The sequence below is a fragment of the Marmota flaviventris genome, chromosome X, assembly GCF_047511675.1.
Source record: "Marmota flaviventris isolate mMarFla1 chromosome X, mMarFla1.hap1, whole genome shotgun sequence".
NCBI lineage: Eukaryota > Metazoa > Chordata > Mammalia > Rodentia > Sciuridae > Marmota > Marmota flaviventris.
Genome location: NC_092518.1, coordinates 38,847,071 through 38,872,096, shown reverse-complemented (window position 1 = coordinate 38,872,096; position 25,026 = coordinate 38,847,071). Strand labels below are relative to the sequence as shown.

General features: G+C 37.6%; 1 protein-coding gene across 1 annotated transcript in view; it reads left to right on the top strand.

Moving 5' to 3' along the window:
- The window catches only part of Slc9a7 (solute carrier family 9 member A7), a 137,041-nt gene that overhangs the window by 99,611 nt on the left and 12,404 nt on the right, over positions 1–25,026 (top strand). The window contains exons 12-14 of the mRNA XM_027927284.2: positions 1,061–1,214; positions 10,790–10,849; positions 18,150–18,213. Coding sequence (XP_027783085.1) covers positions 1,061–1,214; positions 10,790–10,849; positions 18,150–18,213 — 278 coding nt within the window. The remainder of the gene's footprint in view (positions 1–1,060; positions 1,215–10,789; positions 10,850–18,149; positions 18,214–25,026) is intronic.

Genomic DNA, 25,026 nt, shown 5'->3' with positions numbered 1-25,026 from the left:
CCTTCTCTTGTATAATGTACACATTGTCTTGTACTTGGTAAGTAAGAATTATACTAGATAGGTACTAAAGACTGTGAATTTTGTCTTTACCATAAAACAAATTATGAGCATGGTATGGGAACAGAACAGAGGAGCTTGGAAAGTAAACTCTAAAACATGAAAATGTTGGTTAATCTTAATGTACCTCAAGGATCAACAAAGTACAGCTCCAGGGCTAAATCTGGCTGTTGATAATTATATAAATCTGTTTTTATATACCCCACCAGTTCAGAATCCCTTTTATAGATGAATATTTACAATCTATTTGAGGACAGGGAACAGTAACTTTGAGACCCAATTAATCAAAATATCCCTCTGCAAAGAATTCTATTCTTTTCATTAGTAGACCTGCATTACAACAAAGTGTACTCAATTGTTCTTATCATATTGTTAATTTTAATCAATAATAATTTGTGGCAACCTGTTTTCTATCTTTTATATAAATACCTATATAACATCCTTGATTTGGGCTCTTGGTCCACCAAACCTGAAGTATTTAATGTCTGGCCCTTTAAAGAAAGAGTTGGCAACCCCTGATATAAGTCAGGCTATATTTTCACTTCTCTGCATGGCTTCCCCCTTTGCTAAGGAAATGCTGCACTATTTTCCACTAATGTACATTTGACATATTCAGAGCTAGCATGTGTTTTAAGTTTATGTTGACTGGGTAGTGTTATGATCACAGACTAAGAGAATGTGTGTTATTAACATTTATTTATACTTCTTTTTACTTTTGGTTACTAGCAGGAAAATTATTTAGACAATAAGTGTGTCAGTATCCTAAAATGTGCTGTACAAATTGGTGTAGTATTTTTCTCATTGTATTTGGCAATTTTGCAAAAGATAACTTCAAAGAGGAGACAGCCATATAGGTTTCAGGTTTTTCTTTCTAAGTAAAACAACTTGGCCCCCAAAGCACAAATGGCTGGAGTTTATTACCCACAAGTGGCAGTACTGGATTTTGAGGAGACATTGCCAGTTGTCTTTATCACTAAGAGATCTTCCTCTTTGGTCCCTTCAGGCCTCAGGGGAGCCATGGCCTTTGCATTGGCCATCCGCGACACAGCATCCTATGCTCGCCAGATGATGTTCACAACCACCCTCCTTATTGTCTTCTTCACCGTCTGGATCATTGGTGGAGGCACAACCCCCATGTTGTCATGGCTTAATATAAGGTCAGTTTGGAACCAAGGCCAGTTTTATATCTAAATATGTCAGTTTCCACTGTTCTTGAGAATGTTCAGTGTGCCTTGCAGGTTGTATGCCACAGCTTAGTTCATGAAGGTTTTTAGTCTTTTGTTTTGGAGGGGGATTAAATTAAGTTTGGAGTAATGGGGCTTTCCAACAGAAACAAAAAATGTTGTCATTAAAACTTTTGTCAGTACAAACACAGAGAATTAGAATCACCCAGATTCTGCTAGAGCAGTGATATCAGGGCACAAATTTAGAGTGTTAAAACTGCAGGAAAGAGAATAGACCTGTAGCCTCTGACAGTCTTCAGTATTTCATGTCCCTTTGCAATGAAATCTGAAGGATAAGCTCATCAGCCAGAAATAGAATTAGAGTTTTGTTTTAGCATGAGATTGTATGCTGTGTCTCTTCTTGCTTGAGTGCATAAAAGGTTGACATTTCCTGTGTAACTCTCATTTGTTGCAGCTGTTTGTCAGTAAAGAAGAACACTGACCTGAGTTTGGTTTTCTAATAGCATTTGAACTCCAAACTGTGTTTGCAAGCTCCAACACCAGCATTGGAACATTTCTAGAGACCCACAGCTTAACTTGGACTCTGGTTTAAGACAACCCCCCCTTGCCTTTGAAACTCAGTTTTTCTCAATGTTAAATGAAGGCACTCTGCCACATTACCTCCAGGGCCCTTCTGCTCCAAGTGTTGCAGTTTCAGATCTGCAGGGAATGCCATGATGGTGATGGGAACCAAGAGATAATTGTGTACTAAGATGTGAGGAATCATTCTGTGAAAAGCCACCAGGTGGCAGTGTTTTTCCTTTCTCTGCTGGCTTTTAATTTGCATTACCTTCTCCAGATGTAAAATGTGCAGGATCTGCAGTGCATACATAGCTTGGAGGAGAAAAAATGAACAAAGATCTTCCAGCCATCCTTAGAGTGAGGGAAAAAAAGTAGAACTTGAAAGAATAGCCTCTTCTACCTGAGGCTTTTGTATTGATGGCAGGTAGGGATTCCTGGGCTTGAGCACTGCCAGCTACCATTTCTGGGTTAGGGTGTCTCCACTTGCAGATAAAGGTGGGAGCTTATCATTGATAGTTATAATCATCATTAACATTTGTGTTGCAGGTATTGTTTTAGATATCATGCATGTACTAAGATAATTCTCATAACATTCCTGTAAGGGAGATATACTATTATTTCTATATTATTGGGGAAACTGAGATGCAGAGCAACAACTTGCCCAAGGTCACAGAGCTTTAAGTGGATGAAATAGGATTTGAACTCAGGCAGTCTTACCAGAGTCCACACGCTTAAACACTGTGTTGTACGTCCTGTTAAAAGGGTTGCTGTGCTAACGACTACTTTGATGTCATGAAATTTGGAATGGTTAGAATTTCAACTTCCTGACATGAATCTCAAGGGTTGGATGAAGTAAAATAATCCATTCTGGGGAACATAAACCTGAGGAAGAAAAGTTACAGTCTTGTGGTTTTAAACTTGAGACATAAGATAGTACCATCTTTGGGTTGGGGCTGTGGCTCAGAGGTAGAGCGCTCACCTACCATGCATGAGGCACTGGGTTTGATCCTCAGCACCACATAAAAATAAAATAAAGATATTGTGTCTACCTATAACTAAAAAATAAATATTATAAAAAAGATAGTACCATCTTTGTTTTGTGTAGCAGGATGAGGGTAAGAAAGGGGGATTGGTTCTGCACACAGTTTAGAACCTTTACCTTAGGTCATCTCTGAGATTATTTCTTGTTCCTGTTTGTCTGATCACCCAGTAAGTGCCCTGGATGCTCAGAGCCTGATTAAATCATATTTGATTTTCTAAGTCTTTTTCTATTTCCACCCCCATCCAAACGTATGCAGGACCAAATAATTTTCTACAGAGTAGAGAGTTGATTTGTTTGTATTTTTCATGACCCTTTTCAAAAAGTGGGCCATTAAAATAATCCTAGCCAGAGCTGAGAACATGAGCAGCTTTCCCTCAGCTACACAAACTGTAGGGAAGGGAAGGATGTTGAACTAGGCTAGAAATGGGTATGAAGGAGGTAGCAAGAATTGCTACTGAGCGAGCAACAAACAGTATTTGCTCTAGGAGTCATTTTCTGACATCTTACTGTGTACTAGGTGCTATTTTCTAAATGCTTTCTGTATATAGTTGGCCCTCATTTTTGTGGGTTTCAATGAACTATGGATTGAGAAATTTTGGGAAATATTGTTTCTGTACTGAACAGGTGCAGACTCTTTTCTTGTCATTATTTCCTAAATATATAGTATGACAACAATTTACATAGCATTTGAATTATATTTGGTATCATAAATAATCTAGAGATAATTTAACCTATCTGGAAAGGTGTGCATAGGTTTTATGCAAATAAGATGTTCTTTCCTATGAGGGACTTAAGCATCTGAAGATTTTGTTATCCAAGAGTGTCCAGGAACCAATCCCCTGTGGATACTGAGGAATGACTGTATTATGTTAACGTCTTTAATAATGCAATTATGTATTTATAAATATACACTTTTATTCTGGTGTTGTGTATATTCTTTGAATGAGGAAACCAATACATAAAGAGGTTAGGTAGCCTGGCTTTGGTCTCATAGTTACATGATGACAGGTCAAGGTCTTATGCAACTCTGAAGCCTGTGCTCTTATTTAGTCTTCTAGAATACCTGGGTAAAGCAACAGATTCCGATTTTGTGGGACCTAGAGCTTTTATACAATTTAGGGAGCTCCTTTACATTGCTCATACAAAATCAGGTATAAGGTGAATATTTGCTGAAAATATATAAAGGTGAATTTTGCTGAATAGAATGAGAAATAACTTATAGTATGTTTCAAAGTTTTCAAAAGTTAATAATAAATATAAATATCAGAGTCCAGAAAAATAATAGAACGTTTTATTTATTAGCTGCCTGACAGCTGTACAAGTTGAGCATCCCTAATCTGAAAATCCAAAATCGTAAATACTCCAAAATCCAAAACATTTTGAGCACTGTGACTCTCAAAAACATTCAGATTTTAGAGCATTTTACATTTCATAATTTGAGGTTAAGGATACTCAACTAGTAAAGTCTATGCAAAATTTGAAAATCCAAAAACTCTAAACACTTCTGGTCCTAAGCATTTCAGATAATACTAATACAGATAACGTGCAATACTTTTTTCCTACTTTTTAAAATCTGCCTACTTTTTGATCCCCTCTTCATATAATAATTTTATAATATATACAGAGAGAATAGAAATATAAATCAGTCTTTTCTCTCAAGCATAGGTGGTCAAAATTTGCTATTATTTGTAATTTGTATTTTAGAAAGCATTCTTTAAGCTTTATTACTTTTTATTGGTAATGTCACGTAAAATTTTGAAATTGTCAAATTTAGGAAAACCTCAATCAAAATTTTCTCATATGTGAGCCAGAAGATTTGAGGGCATAAAATTTTTATGCAGCATCATTTTTAAAAACCGTATTATATTTTGAAATATTTACAGATTCACAGGACATTGCAAAAATAGAGCCAAGAGATGCCATGTGTGTTTCACCCATTATTTTTCTGTTCATTACATCTTGTATACCTATGGTACAATATCTCAGTAGGAGCTGGCATGGGTTCAATGTGTGTGTGGTTGTATGCCTACTTTTTAAAATTCATATTTGATTTTCTAAAGACTATCTTTACATACCTTCTTTGGTAAAATATCTGTTCAATGTTTATCACATCTAAGCTCACATAAGCATCATCTGCACTCAAGATACAGAACTTTTCCATCAGCATGAAGATGTCCCTAGTTTCACCCTGTATTTCATATCCACCACCATCCATAACACCTGGCAACCTCTAATTTGTTCTTCATCTTCAACCTCTAATTTGTTCTTTTGTCATTTGAGAACATTATATAAATGGAAACATACAGTATATAATCTTTTGAGATTGACTTTTTTTTCCTACTCAGCCTAATGCCCTGCAGAGGTTGTCTCATGTATGAATGGTTTATTCCTTTTTATTGCTGAAGTCCATGGTATGGATATACCATACTTTGTTTAACCATTCACCCCTTAAAGGAAATTTGTGTACTTTCTGATTTTATGGCTATCATAAATAAAACTACTGTGAATATTTGTGTATAGGTTTTTGCATTGGCATGGTTTTCCTATCTCCGAGATACATGTACAGGAGTATGACTGCTAGGTCAGACAGTAAATGTGTGTTTAAATTTCTAAGAGCCAGGCGTGGTGGTGCACACCTATAACCCAGCAGCTTGGGAGGCTGAGACAGGAGGATTGCAAGTTCAAAGCCAGCCTCAGCAATGGCAAGGTGCTAAGCAACTCAGTGAGACCCTGTCTCTAAATAAAATACAAATGGGGCTGGGGATGTGGCTCAGTGGTTCAGTGCCCCTAAGTTCAATCCCTAGTACCAACAACAACAACAAAAAATTTCTAAGAAATTGCCAAACAATTTTCCAGTGTGGCTGTACCATTTTATATCCCCACCAGCAGTATACAAGAGATCCAGTTTCTTAGCATCCTTGCCAACACTTGGTATTGCCACTATTTTTCATTACATCTATTCTAATAAGTTTGTGGGGATAGGTCATTGTGATCTTAATTTGCATTTCTCTTCTCATGGCTAATGATGTTGAACATCTCTTCATGTGTTTATTTTCCATAAACATACCTTCTTTGGTAAAATATCTGTTCAATATTCAAGTTTTTTGTCCATTTTTAATTGGATTATTTATTTTTTATTGATTTTTGATAATTCTTCATTCTAGATGCTAGACTTTTGTCAGGTATATGGTTTCTAAATATTTTCTCCCAGACTGTAGTTTGTCTTGTTGTCCCTTTAATAGAGTTTTAGAGCAGAAGTTTTAATTTTGATGATGTATAATCTTTTTTTTTCTTTTACAAATCATGCATTTCGTGTCATATCTGAGGACTCTTGACCAAACCCTAAGTCCTGAAGGTTTTCTTCTGTGTTATTTCCTTAAAGTTTTTTTTAGTTGTGTGGTTTAATAAAATGACTCAAAGTTACTTTTTTGTAAAAGAAGTGAGGTTAGGTTGAAATATTATTTTCTTTACCCATGACTACCCAGTTGTTCCAGTATGATTTATTAGAAAGACTATCTTTACTCTTTTATTTTACTTCTTTGTCAGAAATCAATTGTCTATGTGCATTGGTGCAATTTATGTTCTGCTCCATTGATTTCTGGGTCTGTTCTTCCTATAATACCTTGCTGTTTTGAGAACTATAGTTAATACAGTAAGCCTTGACATTAGGTAGAGAAATTCTGCCCACTTTCTTATTATTCTTTTTTTAGAATTGTTATAGTTATTCTAGTTCTTTTGCACATGAATTTTAGAATGAGCTTGTCTGTATTAAAAAAATCTTTCTGGGACTTTTCTTAGGAATTACATTAAACCTATATATGCCAATTTGGGGAGATTGATATCTTCATTACGTTGTGTCTTTCAATCCATGAACATAGTATGTTTCTAAATTTACTTTGACCTTCTTGGATTTCTGTCATTAGTATTTTGTATTTTCCACTGTACAAGGCCTTTACATGTTTTGTTAGGTTTTTGTATCCTGTCACCTTGCTGAACTTACTTATTAGTTCTAGGAATACTTTTCTTTTCTTTTTTTTTTTTTCATAGAGTCTTTGAGATATTCTACATAGACCATCTTGTCACTTGCAAGTAAAGACACTTTATTTCATCTTTTCCAACCAGTGTGTCTTTTCTTTTCTTGCCTTATTGTTCTAGTTGACTTTCTATACCATATTTATTAACTATATTTATTATCTTGTTCCTGATCTTAAGAGGGAACATTCAGTCTTTCCCCACTAAGTGTATTGCATTAATTATAAGATTTTTTTTTGTAGATTTTCATGAGGAAATTCCTATCTCCTTTTTGGTTTCTGAGAGTCTTTGCAATTAATAGGTGTTGAATTTTGTTACTTTTCCTGAATCAGTTGAGATGATTTTTCTTATTTAATCTATTACTATGGTGAATTACATTGATAATTCTCAAATATTGAACCAGTATTGCTTCTCTGAAATAAATCTCACTTGTTTGTGGTACATTGCTTTACATTGTACTGCATTCTGTAAGCAAATATTTTGTTAAGAATTTTTATTTCTATATTCATGAGGGACATTGATCTGTAGTTCCCTTTTTTGTACTTCCTTTATCTGGTTTTGGTGTTAGGGTAATATGATTTCACAAAGTAAGTTGGGGCATGTTCCATACTCTTATAGAATTGGTATTATTATTATTTTTTTGAATGTTGGGTAGAAATCAAATCTCTAGTGAAATCATTTAGACATGGAGGCTTCTTTCCCAGGAATTTTTAGATTGTGTAGTTATAGGGCTATTCAGATTATATATTTCACACTGCATTTTGGTGGATTGTGAAATTAGTCCATTTTTTTCTGATTTGTCATGTTTGTCTTATTCATAATATCATTCCCTTATTATCCTTTTGATCTCTTTGGGGTTTACACTGATATCCTCTGATTTATTCCTGATACTTTATGATATTTCATTCCTTTAATGTATACTTTCTCTCTTTTTTGTCAGTCTTGCTAGAGGTTTATTGATTTATTGATCTTTTCAAAGAACCAACTATTTATTTCATTGATTTTTCTGTATTCTTTTTCTAATTTCCATTTAATTGATATTTGTTCCTGTCTTTATTATTTCCTTCCTTTTGTCCAACTCTACCCGTATAGCATAATGAAGCAAAGTGTGCCACCGTTGAAAAATACAGTATCGATTGGTTAATTGCATTTTCTAGATGTGTATAAATAGTGTTTGTGTAAATGTAGAAACTGGCATTTACAGAGATTACATCAAAAGAAATTCCCTTCAAAATAGGGTAATGAGACTCATTGGTTTCTTTGGCTTCTGATGTTACTTGATGGCCATGAATCATTTTTGTAACCCAGGTTCTTATTTTAAATTGATTCAGAAACCCCCTAATGTTCAGTGTGGTGTTTTGACCCCTGTGAACTCAGTAGGATTAGTACCCACTTGTTCCTTATTTCTCCAGCCTGCTGAAAGAGGCCCTGATTAACTGTTAAGTAACTGTTCAGAAGTTGGAAGCTCAGAGTAGGTCTTGGAATTCCATCAGAAATAATTAGGATATGGCCTTGATTCTTACCTATGGCTAAATTAAAGTCTCTGTATAAATGAATACAACTACAAATCCAAAGCCAGGTCACTGCTTTCTATAAGTCCAACTTATATGTTTTAAAAACTGATGTTTTACGATTAATATTTTAAAACATAATGGCAGAATGCTCCAATTTTTTTCTGGTAATCCATAAACTACATAATATTTTTCTTAGTCTCTTGAGTAGGTGTTGTTATTCACAATTTTGGCAATTTAGACAAATAATTGATGAGCCTTATTACATTGTGATGGCATAGTGGCTATCCTCTTAGATTTCCTAGCCTTAAGTGACACAAGTGAAGTGATAGAGATGTTGGGGTGGGATGGGGTGATAGAGTTGATGGGGTGGGGAGGTGATAGAGAGATGATGGGTTAAAGTGGACCTTTGTATCCTAAGGGCAGTAATGTAATCATCCAAGAACAAGTAAGAACACTGGCATAATCCTGTTAGACTAAGAACTTCTGGTAAAGAACTTTGCAAGATAATGTGAGGAATAAAGGTAGGAAGGAGCTCTGAGCTTTTTATGTAATAGCATTTGTTAATGGATATTTTTAGAATTTACAGATGCAACCTTGTACTCAAAGACAGTGTCCTATAAGGGGAAGAGCTGAGGTTCTGGGGTCCAACTACCTGTGTTGGAGTCTTGCCTCCACCATTTTTATCTTTGTGACCTTGGGCAATTTATTTCATCTCTAACCCTTGTTTCCTCAACAAATTTTAAATAGGGACAATCATAGCATGATGATAAAAGTAATTATGTAGATGTGATGAAGAATTCTTTCATTAGGGGATGGGGATATGACAGTGGTAGAGTGCTTGCCTAATGTGTGCAGGGCCCTGGGTTCAATCCCAGAACTTAAAAAAAAAAGACAAAAATTATCTCATTAAATGTGCCATTTGACACATGGTAAGTACTTAGCATATTTTAGCTGTTATGTTTTCCGATGTTACTGTTATTACAATTACTCACATAGCAATGAATCTTACATTAAATAAATCCTGGCTTGTTTTTCTGGTATTTGTTATATTTCTTAATGCTATAGTAATATAGAGTGGTTCAAGTCACATTTTGAACATGTAATAATAGAAAGATATACCTTAAGAAGTATCATGTTGTTACTTGCATATTTCAGGAAACGTAAGTAGCATGAGTATGTGGGCATTGCTGGGCACAGTGTTTCTCAACCATTTTTTCATTGTTTCTCTCCCTAAAGAGCCTTAAAATTTTTTCTTCCCAATTATTTCCTCCAATAAAATGTTAATGCCACAGATCTGCTGTATATCTGTTTCTGTACTATAGCCCTTGGATGGCCACAAACCATTATACTATCTAAGATTTTTTTGTTCCACAAGAACCAATTTTCATATCCACAGGAACAACATCACCCCCATTGAGAATACATGATTTAGTGCAGTGATTTTTAACTCAGGGCAATTTTGCTACCCAGGAGACATTTGTGAACATCTGGAGACATTTATGGCTGCCACAATGTGGAGTGGGTTGTAGGGTCTGCTATTGTGGGTAAAAGCTAAGGATACTCCAGTGTACAGGAGGATGGTTCCCCACAACAGAGAATTATCTAGTCCCAAATGTCAATAGTGTTGAGTTTGCCAAACCCTCTCTAATTTATATGATAGTCAAATTTAATGCACTCTGAATATCCCAGAAATCAATAAGGAAGTCACTGTGAAAGTGGACCATGTCAAGTCAAAGGCCACAAGGAAAAGGGAATTGCAGAAGTGGGGTTTCTGACCTTCAGGTTGAAACTGTGGGCATTGTGGTTTGCTTATCTAGAATAAAGGGTCATCTGTATCTTTTTAAGTATTGTTATTCTTATCCAATAATAAAATGGTTTTTGTTCTGTCAAATATGTGTAAAAATATGTTTAAATGCTTTCAAATATGTGTTTAGTAATGATTAACTGTTTTCTATTTTTGGTATGGGCATATCTTTCTTTATGAAATAGATGAATGCCTGGAAAACTGTATAAATTCATTTTGTATAAGATATATTTAATTCCTCTGGCATTATTACATTATATTTCAAGAGACTTAACTTCATTCTTAGTTGGTTCTTATTTGACCTGGCTTCTAACATTGTTGATTTAAATTTAAATTTAGCAGCTCCTCTGCCTCTCTCTGGGTTTTAGAGAATGGGGACAATTTAAGAGGGATATGTAGCTTAGTAGTAGAGTGCATGCTTAGCATGTAAGAAGCCCTGAGTTCAATCCCTAGCAATAAAAACAAGAAGGGTATGGATTTATATAGAAAGTGAGATGGCCTATTCTTTCATGCACATGGTCCAGGTCATATGTCCAGAACTCATGGCACCCCTGTTATCCCTATCACACTCACATTCCCTTCTTCTGCTGCCCAGAGTTGGTGTGGAGGAGCCCTCCGAAGAGGACCAGAACGAACACCGCTGGCAATACTTCAGGTGACACAAGGGCATCCTCAGAAAACAATTAACTGGGCCTGGCTTTTTTCCTTTCTAACCTCAAATATTTCTCTTTATGCTGATCGTTTCTTTTAGCCAAGGGGCTGGAAGTTAAGTTAATTCTAATCATTCTTTCCACCCTTTCTCTGGATTGATTGATTGTGTCTCAGTATTGCTGGGATTCTTTCCCCTTTCCCCACATTTTGGACAGTGTATTGTCGACATGAAAGCCTGAGTTGGCAGGTGTCTCCTTTTGGTACATCTGAATTTAGTGTTAAGAACAGCTCATTTTCAGTGACACAGATACTTTTTCTGTAACATCCTGCTTATGATCTACTAAATAAGGTTTGTGACTCATATAGGGTACTAGAATTTCCTATTTCAATCGTGAGTGAAGCGTGACTTCTTTCATCCTAACTAAATACACACGTTCTTGTGTTTTTTAGAGTATGTATTTGTGTGCTTATACCTTCTCATGGTGATTCAGAAGGTATGAAGAATATTTTTTAAACAAAATGATAAATATCCCTCTAAATGCAATTTGTTTCTCAGTATCCATTCAAGTTTATGATATAATTATGCTTAAGGGTGGTGATATAGGAACAAACAGAATACAAACTTTAATGTTTCTTCTTTCCTTTCTTTAGCTCTAACTGGTATGCTTTCTTCCTGATCTGATTCTCAGTGCTGGTAGATAGATAAAATGCAAAATATGCTTGAACTCTGTTCTTGGCATTGTAAAAATATTTTACTTCCTAGAGGCAGTGGTAAAAGCAGCAGTACCATGATTCTTGGGATATCATGTCTGAGATATACACTGTAATGACATGCATGAAGTTAACTGTAATCGTTAAGCTCACTGGGTTCTACTATTAAAGACACACACACACACACACACACACACAAGTTCATTTTTGGATACCTCACTTTAGGTACCATATAAGTTACAGATGAAACTCTTTCCTTTGGCACATCCTACATTTCTTTTGAGACACGGTCTCACTACATTGCTGAATCTGGTCTTGAACTTGGGATCCTCCTGCCTCAGCCTCCTGAGTCACTGGGATTACTGGTGTGCACAACCACACCTGGCTGAAACATCCCATCTTTAAGAAGGAAGTATAAGTTATTACACCTGGGACACGAGGGAATCCAGATTATGACCTGATGTTCAAGGTTTTATATGAAGGTGTGTCTGATCTTCAAATTGTGGTACAACTCAGTGGGGGAGCACATGCATAGGGTACTGGCACCACCTCCAAAATTTAAATTAAAAAATTAAAGTAGAATACTTCTAAAGCTTCTGAGATTTCAAGACATTTTGTCTGTTAGCCAGAATGAACAAATTATTATACCAGAAGGAAGTTATTAATTTTTGGTATTTATTCATTCCAGAATGAGCACATCAGTTTGATTGCTTTATTTTCTCTTTGGTGTAGGATTTCCACATTTGTCTAATTCTTAATGCAAGTAAGTATAATTCAGTTTATTCTGGAAGAAAAGACTGTTATGTGTGCTCCAGTGAGCTCAGCCTACATGTATCAGGGGAATGCTAAAATATTATATAATAAAGCAGAACAAAAAGTTCCATGTTTATATAATGTCCTAGGTCAAAAAAGCCTTGCATCAGGTCAGGAGAGAAAATATATATTATGAAGTCACCTGAAACTAGGAATTTCAGAAAGTTAGGGGACCCTGACAAGTCTTCTGAGGCTTTAAAACTGAGATTAAAATCATCTATCTGGTCTTTCTTGCTGCCTAGCACCACACCAAACACCCTGGCCCATTGCTTTACCTCCTGTTCCCAGAGGCCAGTTTGGTTCTGGGCTTTGCCCCAAGGGTGGGGCCTTATGTAGGGAGTCTCAGGGTCCTGTGTCATCCTTGGGGATTGGTCCAAAGGGCCCTCAAGCCTGCCAGAAGAGTAATTATGAAATCACCCTAAAGTAAACAGCATTGAATGGAGAAAGAAATTGCAGAAGGATGATATTTGTGTCTCATAGCCCATGTTCTGTTTTCTTTGGGACATTTAAAAGCAGTAGCAATCTGGGAAGAAGGTCTTTGTTTTCTTTCTTAGAATTTTCATATTAAGCACTTATACCAGAAGTAGGGACCTCCAGGAGACCCCAAGTACCTTCCCTGGTTACTCTGTCTGTGGGAGGGCCCAGGAGATCGATCCTTTCAGGTTCTATGCTGTCAAGAGTTTTAGGCTATAATTCAGGTTATATGTGGTTGATAGCAAGTGGCTGCAGTGAAGGTTGGAACTTCCATGGCAGAAAAATGATAAAAATAAGGAAAAAGCACATTGGGTAAGACAGTCCTTGGAACTACAGTTTTCCAGGGGGTATATACAACCAGAGCTGAAGATGGCTATATTGGTTGGAGTTTAATTAACTATCTCAGTTAACTAGCATTTTTTCCCTTTTCCTTCACATTTAAGAGAAAAGGAATCTCAACAAAACATTCCAGAATTTACTGGAAAACGTTTAAATTACATAATTACTGGAATCTCTATTTGTCTGTTTACTATATTTACCTATTATTTAGCACCCTGTGCTCATGAATCCTTATAATTTGTGGTTTTTAGATCCTGAAATAATATGAGCTCATTAATCATATTAGTAGATTGAATTAGAAAGGAAAATAGACTGATGTGTTTTTGAAACATTTTCACCAAGGATATAATTAAGTATTCTTTTTTTTAATTGTGAAAAAAATTTAAATCTAAAAAAAAGAAAAGAATAAAACAACGAATACCTACATACTAACCTGAATTTACCACTTAAGATTTTTATCATTTCAAAAGGTCATTTGTGTGTCCCCCCTTACTCTCACCTGTTCCAAAATACCTCAAAATACATTGCAGACATCATGACTTTCCATCCCTAAATACTTTAAAGTGTATCTCCTAGAAATCCAGTCTACTATATGACCATAATAGTTCTTTTACACCTAAGAAAAGTAACTTGAATTTTACACACACACAGACACACACATCCAGGATCCAATTACAGCTTACTTTGTCATGTCTGTTTAGTTTCTTTTAATCTAGAACAAACCCCCCGATTTTTGGTCTCTTATGATATTGATTTTTTTAAACCATTCATGGTAATAATCCCACAATCTGGATTTTTCTGATGTTTTCACATGACTAGAGATGAATAATCATTCTTGTTAAAAGACTGTAAAGGTTATACTATACATTTCTTGTTGCATCCTATCAAGTGGCACATGTTGTCAGGCTTCCTCTTAAGTGATGTCACAGTTGATCACTTGGTTAAGGTAGTGACCCCAGTCTCTCTACTATCAAGGTACCATTTTTTTTCTTGTTAATGAAAAAGTAATTTGTAGAATGATCTTTTAACATCATATAAAAGGCCAGACTCCCTACAACATTTACTCAGTGGTAAAATCATTCACTAATGATCCTTGATTAAAAGAGTGATTATACTGGGGGTGGAAAAATGGAGATTTTCTAATTCTGTCATTCCTTTCACTTTGCTGCTGCTGCTACTACTACTACTACTACTAATACTGGGGATTGAACTTAGGAGTGCTGGGTTCAGTCGGGGCATACCACTGAGCTACATCCCCAGCCCATATTTTTTTTTTATTTTGAGACATGGCCTTGCAAAGATTTTGAGGCTGGTCTTGAACTTGTGATCCTCCTGCCTCAGCCTCCTGAGTCACTGGGATTATGGGCATGCACCACTACATCTGGCTATTATCCTTTCACTTTGTAAGATGATGATCCCAATAAAGAAGAATATTATAGTATTTTAAATTTTATATACTGACAAAGTAAGGAATCTCTCCAATAAGTAGTCAGTTCAAGAAAAATTTTACTTAATATTTATACTACTTGGGGTTGTGTCATCACAGGAGCCTGGTATTATCCTTGATAATAGGAATTTGGGTGTTAGTGAGCAAGCAAAAAGTTAGCAGACAGTTGTTGCTTTTTTAGTTAAAAAATGTGATAGTGGAGAGACATGGCTAGAATTAGTTCATTCTGGAATCTGCACAAGTCCAACTTAGTAGCCACTAGTTACAGATGACTATTTAAATTTTAATTAATTGAACTAACATGTAAAATGCAGTTCCTCAGTTATACTAGTTCTATTCCAAGTGCTCAATGGTCACACACATGTGGCTGGTGGTTACCATATTAGCATAGGGATAGGACACTTCCATCACTGCTGAAAGTTCTGTTGGGCAGTGTAGATCTAGAACAATTCTTAGGTTTCCCCAGAACATAATGGTGAAGTTCACAGGTTTTGAATGAGATCAAGGAGACCTTAACTTCATGAATTAATCAAGTTTTGCAGTGTTTTGTGCTTTGATTTAGAATTCTGTCCTGACTAAATGGGCCCAGGATAAATGGATGCTTCTAGGACTTGAATGAAAATGGTCCAAGCCTAAACTTTATATAAGCAATTCTTGTTAAACAGATTTATTTTAATTCTGGTTAAACAGATTTTATTTTAGAAGAGATGAGCTGAAAGAATTGAGAAGGCTAAATTTCACTTGGTAGCTTTTTCTGTATTTGACTTTATTTTCTTTGTTATAATACAAGACACACTGACGTCTTTTTGCCCTGTCCATAGGCCTCCTATTTCATCTGTATTGATAAAGTCAATTTTGTAACTGGTAGTGACATGGAAGACACATAAAAAGCTAATATACCACTTTCAAAATTCACAGCGCAAAAGGTAAAGATTGGTAGTAACGCATCCGAACTACTATATTCTTGGTCACACTGCCCTTCACACCCTTCAGCAGCTTATCTGTGGTTAGGCTAAGGGCAGATGTGTCACCTGGAATTCTGGTAGGCTGACTGAGAGATGCTTGGCAAGTGCTTGGCCCTTCTGAGTATGCACCTGGGAGCTCATCTTAAGTAAATTAGTCTGGCATTAAATGGCTTTGCACTGCTATAGAATCTACAAAATGAAGGCTAATATTGGATTCCTAGCTATTGACCTTGTACATTGCTAACAAAACCATTATATAGAGGATTTTTATTTCTGAAATATACATCAAGAGACTAAAAACTGGTGAGGATTAAAGATCACAGTTAGGAATTCAATGTGTGACCTCTCTTTTGGTCACTTTTATACATTGGACACTTGGTGTGCACTAGAACTCTGGTGTGTTACTTTCATGGGCAGCCCTTGGCCTCCTGGATTGCATGGCTTTCAGGTCAAAAGATCTCCATGAGATTTATTGTTCATACATTCCCCAGACAATGTCCAGTGGCAAGGACCACTGCCTGGAAGTAGCCTCTATCATGTAGCAAAGTCCATCTAATTCAATACAAAGATCTCATCAAACCCCAGGCCATGGCAAAGAAATCTAGTGTGAAGCCCACTATAGGCTTTTAACTAATTGCTTAGAACATTACCTGGCAGAGTATGATTTTTGTAAATACTGAATGTATGAATGCACCTTATGGTTTTAAACATTGCCTTCAGCACAAGATGAGGTAACTGTTCCCTTTTCTTTTCTATCACCCTTCCCAGGGGTATGCACCTCAGGTGAGTGCTACACAAGCCCAGAATAAGACAGACTAGAGATTGGCTTTGAGAGGCGAGGCACTTTTGTGTTGACTTCTTACATACACTCCCATTTCTATATAGTCTCCTATCTTAGAAAAGATCCTGGGTGCCATGGGAGCGAGGGAGAAGAGAAAGAGGAAGAAAAGTAAATGCTTGCACATGGGGCTTTGTGCATCCCCTGCCTGCTCATTAGAGTCAATGCCCTGGTAGCAGACAGCAGAGACAATCCTGCCAAACCCACTCACACCTCCCTTCTAGCACAAAGCTGACCTAATCTACTAAAAACTTCACCTTTGGTTTACCTTTTATACACAGTCCATTCTTTGTGACACTGGAAGGAGTGAAGGGAGATAGAGAATTTTCTTGTTATCTCTGTTTTCTCTTCCTTGTTCCATATTATCTATGTCATCAGTATCACAGTTCTGTGCCTCAGAATGAGGAAGGTGCGTACAGCAATAGTTGGTATGTGACTTAAGCCAAGACAACAGTTCCTCCATGCTTTTTTGGAATTTGTTCTAAGTGGATTTTGTCACTATGCCTTTTCTTTCTATCTTCAGTTGTTGCTTTTAGTTGTGTGAGTTCTAAAGATCATCTTTGGTGCAGGAGAGTTTGGGATCACTGGGAAAGCAAATCGAGATTCTAGGTAATAATACTGTTAAAGAAAGCATTATTCTGATACTTGTTAAAAGGGTAAGCAGACTTTATTCAGGACCATCACAGTTGGTATAGGAACCATGATGGGGTTTGACAGTAGAAGGAAAAAGCTAGGGCTCAAAAGATAGACCATTACAAAGAGGAAACATCAAGGTAAGAGGGATTCTGGCTAAACTGACCTGATAGGATTCTTGCTGAAGTCGGGCCAAGATGATCAGTCATCAGCCAGGGTTTGGTAGAGGATGGAGAACCCCATCAGATATTTCAGGGGATCAAATATCAAGGATGGGGATTCTGGCTAAACCAACTCAGGAAAACTCTTGCTAAAATTAGGTGATGCAAAGACAGACACAAAAACTCAAAAGTCAGGGAGAATTCGGGAAAAGGATTCAGAAGAGCCTGACTCAAATTTGGTCAAGGAAAGACTCCGTCAGTATGCATGCTGATGTAGTTGGGGGAAGTGTACTGATTGCTACTTAATTTGAACACATCCAAAAATAGTAAAGAAACTGTAGGGGGCTAGGGATATAGCTCAGAGAGAGTGCTTGCCTCGCATGCACAAAGCCCTGGGTTCAATCCTCAACACCACAATGACAACAAAAAAAAAAAAAAAAAAAAGAAAAGAAACTGTAGTAAAATGTTACTGGGAGAATCTCATGATGGTGGCTGTATAGATACTCTAAGTTCCTTTAACACTTCCAAGTATATCTGAAAAAAATTTGTAACAGAATGTTAAGGACATCAAAGCTGGTCAGAGCGGAAGTGTGGAGGCAGTCAAAAGGAAGGGACCCACATTTAGGTAATGGGGACTGCCTGTTGCAGGAAGGCAGATGGATAGTTAGCAGCATGTGCCATTTTCCAGGGGGCTTGCTAATGCCATATAAGCACAGAGGATTGATTGTCCTCCAACCCTCTAGGACATGATGTGGTCTGTGGCTTGACTTCTGCATGACAGCCTTCCTCTCCTTGTAGCTAACAACTCCTTCTGTTTTGGGAAGATGGTCAACCTTGTGGCTACTTTTCAGCCAACATAGCTGCCATGGGCCAAGCTAATGTTTCCTGTTTTTGTCCTTGTCTTCCTCCCTGGTGACTTTTAGAGTTGGTGTTGACCCAGATCAAGACCCACCACCCAACAATGACAGCTTTCAAGTCTTACAAGGGGTAAGTAACATGAAATGCTTCTTTACAGGGAAGACATAATTTAAAGTAGCTAAAATTCAGTGAGTATTTGCTACATACTAGACATTGTACCTGGACTCCCTCATTGTCATCTTGACATTGACCTTTTGACATAGTTCCCCCATTGGAGGCTGAAGGGTGAGCACTTAAAAAGTGGTTTTAAGTTAGAATTAAAAAGTGGTTTGTTTTGTATGTGAAACAGGCCAGGAGTTAGCTAGATAATGAAGATTTTCAGAGATTTCATCTTGACAGTTGCAGACCAGTCAAAACATCCTCAGCTGTTCTACTGTTTCCTGTTGTTCCTATCTTTGTACTGAAGCACCTGTAAAAGGAAATTAATGAAATGATTTGGTTGGTTTTATGTAGCAGAACTTGCTGTACATCTCTCATAAGACCTCCATGCTAGAAACACTGGGCTTGAAATGAGACTTAGTAAAAAATTTACTGTTGCTTTTCCATGGAAATATTTGAGAAACAGCAGGTCCTAAGTGCTAAGGGTTCTGGCGTTTGGTCCATGCACTAACAGCTAAAATAGCTACCCTCACAGGCAGGGTGAGCCTCCCTGGGTGGGCCTGAACAGGTTAACTCAGTGTTCCTCTCAACTCCTAGAAGACCCTTTGGCTGTGAGCACTGCACATTTGGCCCTGTGAATGGACTGGCAGTGACTTCTGCTACACTTCTGATGGCACCCCATTTGTCACACTGGAGCTATGTCACAGCTTCCCCCAACCTCCTTCTTCCAAATATCACACACAGTCAGGAAGAAGGGCCTGCAAAGTCAGTCCTGCTGACCTTTTGAAAACTGTCAAGATTGCTGTCAGACTGGGAAAAACAGGCGAACTTTAGGCTTGGTTCCCCAGGAAACCCTCTGCTAAATGACTCATGCCCTTGTGCAGAAAGGGCCTTATTTCTTCAAATCCTTTTGGCCTGACCCTCTCTTTCCAGTGAGGCACTAACAGGACTGGGAGTGCTCAGTGATCATGAGAAACAGGGAAACAGAAATAAATGGGCTTATCATGTTTGGGTGAAACCCTGGGTGCTTGCAGTTTCCCCTGAAATAGATCCAGGTCCTGTGCTCAGTGTTGTCATGAAACTGAGATCAGAGGTAGGGAAAGTCCAGATGTTTGTCCCTCACTAGAAAAGAAAAGGCAGTTTTCTCTAAATGAGCATCCTAAAAACAACAAAGAAATGGAGAGTGATATTTGATAGGAAAGCATTTCTTAGAATAAGGACAAATTTCCTCACTGGTTCTAGAAGCTCAAGGTTATAAACAGAGTCATGGCTACAGAGCTACAGACCATTAGTTCATGTGGGAGAAGGAAAGGAGCCATTGGCTGGAACTTCTGGCTCTATGTGAGGGAAGCATAAGAATATTGTAGGCAGACTTCAGCATTGTGTCCCTGGCAAGTTTGACTCATTAGAACAAAACGTAGTTGCTTTGTTTGTCCAGAGGTCTTGGTGACTTTGCAACCAAAACAAAAACAAGCCCAGCTGGAAGCAAGCTGCCTGGGCCAGGATGGCCTCTCACCCCATTAAAGGGGGGGACTTTTCATGCCAGATCAGACACAGCTGAGATTTCTGTTGGCCGGACATACAAACACATCATTCACTTCCTTCCCTGTGTTTCCAGAAGAGCACTCATTGATGGAGCGGCAAAGGGAATGGGTTTATTATGTCAGCAGGACCAGCACACAAGCTGGATATTATGGAATGTGGAGGAAAGGAAACCCGAGTTTCTGAGTGTGTGTGCATGTGTGTGTGAGTATGTTGTGAGAACTATAGAACTTAGATGTTTATATTTGCATCGACATAGGACTTGGTAAGCAAGTTTGTTTCTGGCTCCTCCTCCTAGTTTTCCTACAGGCTGAAATCTGATACCCAGTCACCTAAATCTTTAACTTCAAACAGTTGCTGAAGTGACTTTCCTCAAATTACTGCTGACTACTCCCCTAGTTTTTTTTTTTTTTAATTTTTAGCTGTAGATGGACACAATATCTTTATTTCATTTTTTTATGTGGTGCTAGGAATCGAACCCAGTGCTTCACACATGCTAGGCAAGCGCTCTACCACTGAGCCACAACTCCAGCCACTAGTTTTTTTTTTTTCTATTTGTCTAACAATTGCTTCCTTTGGCCCCTCTATTTTCCTTTCTGCTATTTTTTGTTGTTGTTCTCTAGAAACTCAGAATTAATACTAATTTATTCATTCACTTGACAAATATTTATTGAGCACTTATTATATATCAGACCTTCTTTCAGACTCTGGCAATACATCTGCAAAAAGAGAAATGAATCTCTGTCCTGAAGGGTTTGGTGACAATGTTATGGAAGAGGAAGATGAAGAGAGGCAGAAGGTGGAAAGCCTTATCTGCTTTTCCCTCCAGGGAGCACGGACCTGTCATTACTACTTCTAATGTCCCTGTGGCCCAGTGGCATGGTCCAACAACTTAGAAGTTAGGGAGAGAATTTGTTAGAAATGTTGTTTCTCAGGCCTCATCTAGCCCTACTGAAGCAGCATCTGTGCTTTCACAGTATCCCCAGGGGATTTGTGTATAATTTGCAATTTCAGAAACCTGGTGCGACTCTGGGAATAGTTTTAAGTAGGGCTGAGATATTTTGGTTCATTGGTCTCATAAAAAAAAAAAAAAAAGCCCAAATCAAGTTGCATCGTTTATTTGCTTTTCTGCTCTCTGTTAGTTTTGTGGGACTACTATAACAAGTCACCACAGAGTTTGTAGCTTAAAGCAACACAATTGTATTGTTTAATAGTTCAGTAGATCAGAAGTCTGTTGGGGTCAGATGGTTTCTCTCCTTCAAAGCTAAAAATCAAAGCTTGGGCAGATGTGGGCACTAGAGGAGAAGCCACTTGCAGACTCATTCAGATTGTTGATAGAAGTCAGTTCCCTGGAGTTGTAGCACTAAGATTCAGTATCCTTTCTCCCAGTTTCCTGGGGACCATGCTTAGCTCCTGGAAGTTACTAGCATTTCTTGGGGCATGGCCCCTTCTGTCTTAAAATCCAGAAACAGTGCTTTTTTTTAAGGGCCTATGATATTGTACTGAGTCTACCTGAATAACCCTATATCCATATACAAAGCCCCTTTTGCCATGTATGTAACATTACAGGCTCCAGAAATTAGGATATAGAATTTGTTGGGTGGCCATTGTTCTTGCCTACCACATACTCCATTCCTGGAAAAGTAAACTATTATTGTTATTGTAACTTTAAAAATTTTAACATATAAGAATTGAATAAAATATGACTCTATGAAGACATCGGTATTCACTAGTTCTAGAGAAATTATTTTAAAAATAATACTCTTTGCCATTCCTCAGTTTTTTTGGTTCTTTTAATCAGCTTTCTTTTTCTTCACAACGTTTGTTACTGTGTGTGTGTGTGTGTGTGTGTGTGTGTGTGTAAGAGAGGAGAAAAAGAGAGTATATATGTATTTGTTCCATCTCTCTCTGGAAAGGAGCAAGTGCTGAGTCTTTTTTCTTTTTCTGTTTCCAGCACTCAGCATGATGTCTGGCATATAGTCGGCACTTAATGAATGAATAGAAATATACCCTCAGTGTTATATACTCATGCTGATAAGCAAGGTCGGCATTATTTTTGAAGAGGATTAATAATATCAGTAAAAATATTAAGAGTCCCTTGTGTAAAAAGCCACACAAGATAGCCTAATGACATTATAAGTAGGGTTTTCCCCCCAACAAATGTATGTTGGAAATGACATATACAGTCTTTAGAAATGAACTAAATTAATAATATAAACTCTAATTGTGCTAAATAGTTTACAAATATTTAACCGCATTGAAAAAGTCACATGACTAATAATGAGTTAATATTTGTTGAGTACATACCACATGTCAGACACTGTCCTAAGTTCTTTAAATGTAAAAATAATTTGGACCTCTAAAAGAAAAAAATTGTTTCTTCTCTGTACTCACAGCACTTCTAACACCAGTATGTGCAGTTTTTCCCTCACAAAAACCAATTCTTCAGTTCTCAGTGGACAACAAGTTGGGGTCCTCTAGTTTAACTTGATCCTTACCACTAATGGCTTGAAGGTAGGATCAGATCCCATAGGTCAAGGGCTCAGTCCTACAATATTGCCTCCACTTCAGATATCAATCATAAATTCCAGGTTTTAACCTGAATTTCTTTCTGGCAATAAATCAGGAGTTCCTGTGACCTCTTCCTCAGTTTCAGTAATTTGCTGGAATGACTCATGGAACTCAGAAAAGCACTTTATTTGCCATTACTGTTTATTATGGATGATACAGCTCAGGAATGATCAAATGGAAGAGATGCATAAGGCATCTCTGGGGATGGGGGTACATGGAGAGTCCATGCTCTTTTCTGGCATCCCATCCTCTTAGTACCTCCATGTGTTCACCAACTCAGAACTTCTCCAGATCTTTTCATTGAGGGGTTTTATGGAGGTTCCATTACACAGGTGTGGTTAGTTAAATCATGAACTATTCAGGAATGACTAAATCTTCAGTCCCTCTTTCCTCCTTGGAGGTGGGAGTGGAGCTGAAAGTTCCAGCTCTCTTAGCACAAGGTTGGTTCCTCTGGCAACCAGCCCTGAGCTGCCAAGAGTCATCTCATTAGCATAAACCTGGGTGTGGTTGAAAGGGAGAATTAAAAAGGATGCTCTTCTCACCCTAGTACTTCAGGAAATTCCAAGGGTTTAGAAATTTTGTACCAGGGGCTGAGATGAAGACCTAATGCATATTTCTTGTTATATCACAATATCACATTCCCATAATGACCCTGCAAGGTAGACAATTTTTATTGTGAGTGTGTGCATGTGTGTGCTTCTGAGAATCAAACCTAAGCCCTTACACATGCTAGGTAAGTGCTGTACCGCTGAGCTACACCTACACCCCCCCATCGTGGTAGGTAATTATTAAGATCTTCATTTTACAAACGAGGCCACCGAATGTTAGGTAACTTGCTTAGAGTTATGTAGCAAGGCAAAAGGCACAATCAGGACATAGTCTGTTGAGAGGGCCTGTGATATTCACTCCAGTGTCTCTTAGAACAGTTTGTTGCTTTGGAAACATTTTCTAGAGAAGCCAAGCTTCTGTGGTCAGTCTTGAAGGATGAATAAGGGATTGGCCAGCAAGTCAGTATGGGTGTGAGAAAGTGAGAGGAAGAAAGGCCCTAGAAGTGGCTAGAGCCAAAGACATGGGGCGTGAACAGTTCTGGTGGGAAAGCAGGTTGTGAGGAGGGGCCTGTGAAAGAACAAATCCCTGCTTTTGCTGTGGGCAGCACAAGAATGGAAATCCCAGGCTCCAAGTGCAGGCGGGAAGGAAGCCCCGCCTTCTCCCCCAGTGACCCATGCTCAGCCCAGTGCTAATGGGAGCCCACAGGAAAAGCTCTCGTGATTTCTGTGTGATAAAGCAGTTGTGGGTCATCTTACAGATCAGCTTAAGAAATTAGTTCTGTTTCACAGAACTGCCGGATTTCCTCAAAGCCACCGTATGTGGATTTATCTAAGTTCTTCCTGTACCTAATCATATTTCTGGCAGCATTGCTTGGAATTAGAAGCTGTTTAACATCCTCTTTACAAAGTAACACTTTTAGGTTTGTCCTGAATTTACCCTTCTCAGAGTCATCTCTTTTTTTTTTTTTTAATTCAGGTTTTGCTGCAGAATCTGAGGTCACTTTCTCTTATTTGTAGATTGTAAGGATATATATCTCTTTGTGACCTGAGAAGATCTTTTGTAAGTTTGTTCTCAAATAGAAGCCTTTGTCTGGCTTTATTAGTTTTAATTGTCCCTTTTGGGGGCTTACAGAAATCTCTGTAGCTTCCTTGAGGTGAGAGGGCAAGAGCTTAAGTGTTCCAGGGGTTAATAACTTCATTGTGATTTTGCAGAGGCTAAAATGATAGAGTAGGAGTGATGGTTTTTATTGTTGATTTAAGAGGAGTTGAAGAAACCAGCCTCAGGGGATCTGTTTTGTGCCTAATGCTTTATAGTGTCCTTCCTGATCATGTTTATCATTTTGCTAGGTTTTTATTTCTTTTATAAAATTCTAGAGTCTGTCACTTTATAAAGAACCATTTAATTTTTCCATAAAGATATATATATATGCCCTACAGAAAGGTTATCTATCACTTTTCTACTGACTCATGTGGCATTTTGAAATCTTCCTAGAGTTGTCATTAGTTAGCAATCAGTTACCTAAAGGAAGGATTGTTGTCAGCAAATGGAAACATTTCTGTGCCCTTTTTCTTCCACATGATTTTAAAACTGTAAAATAATTGGTCTCTGTGATCTCTCCTTATTTATGTTTCCTCATGCATAGAAGGGCACATTTAATGAAGCCATTTCCCTATCCATCGCTAAACATTCCTCAATTATCATGGGGACTCTATTTTTAAAAATAATCTTGTTGGAACTTTTGGAATTTAAATAGTGCTTGCTAATTTCTCTCCTCCTACTCACCTATATGCTTATCTTTTGAATGATCTCCAGTTAATATTTGGTGTCCCTGTTGCAGGTAAAATTTACACTCACTGTGACTTGGGATTACTTGTGATTTTTAGTTCAAATTTTCTTTGGTTATTGTTAATTGCCCTTCACTTGCAGAGTTTCCTCTCACAATAATATTAAAGAGGGTTATGATTAAAATGCCTGTGCTTCACCAGCACTGTGTATTTTCAGAGCTTGTCATCCAGCAGCATACAATCGCATTAGTACCCTGAAACTACTGAAGGCAACCCAATTTGTTCCCACAGAAAAGCCCATTTTAATGCCCTAAATTCGGGTTATTATTTAAAATAC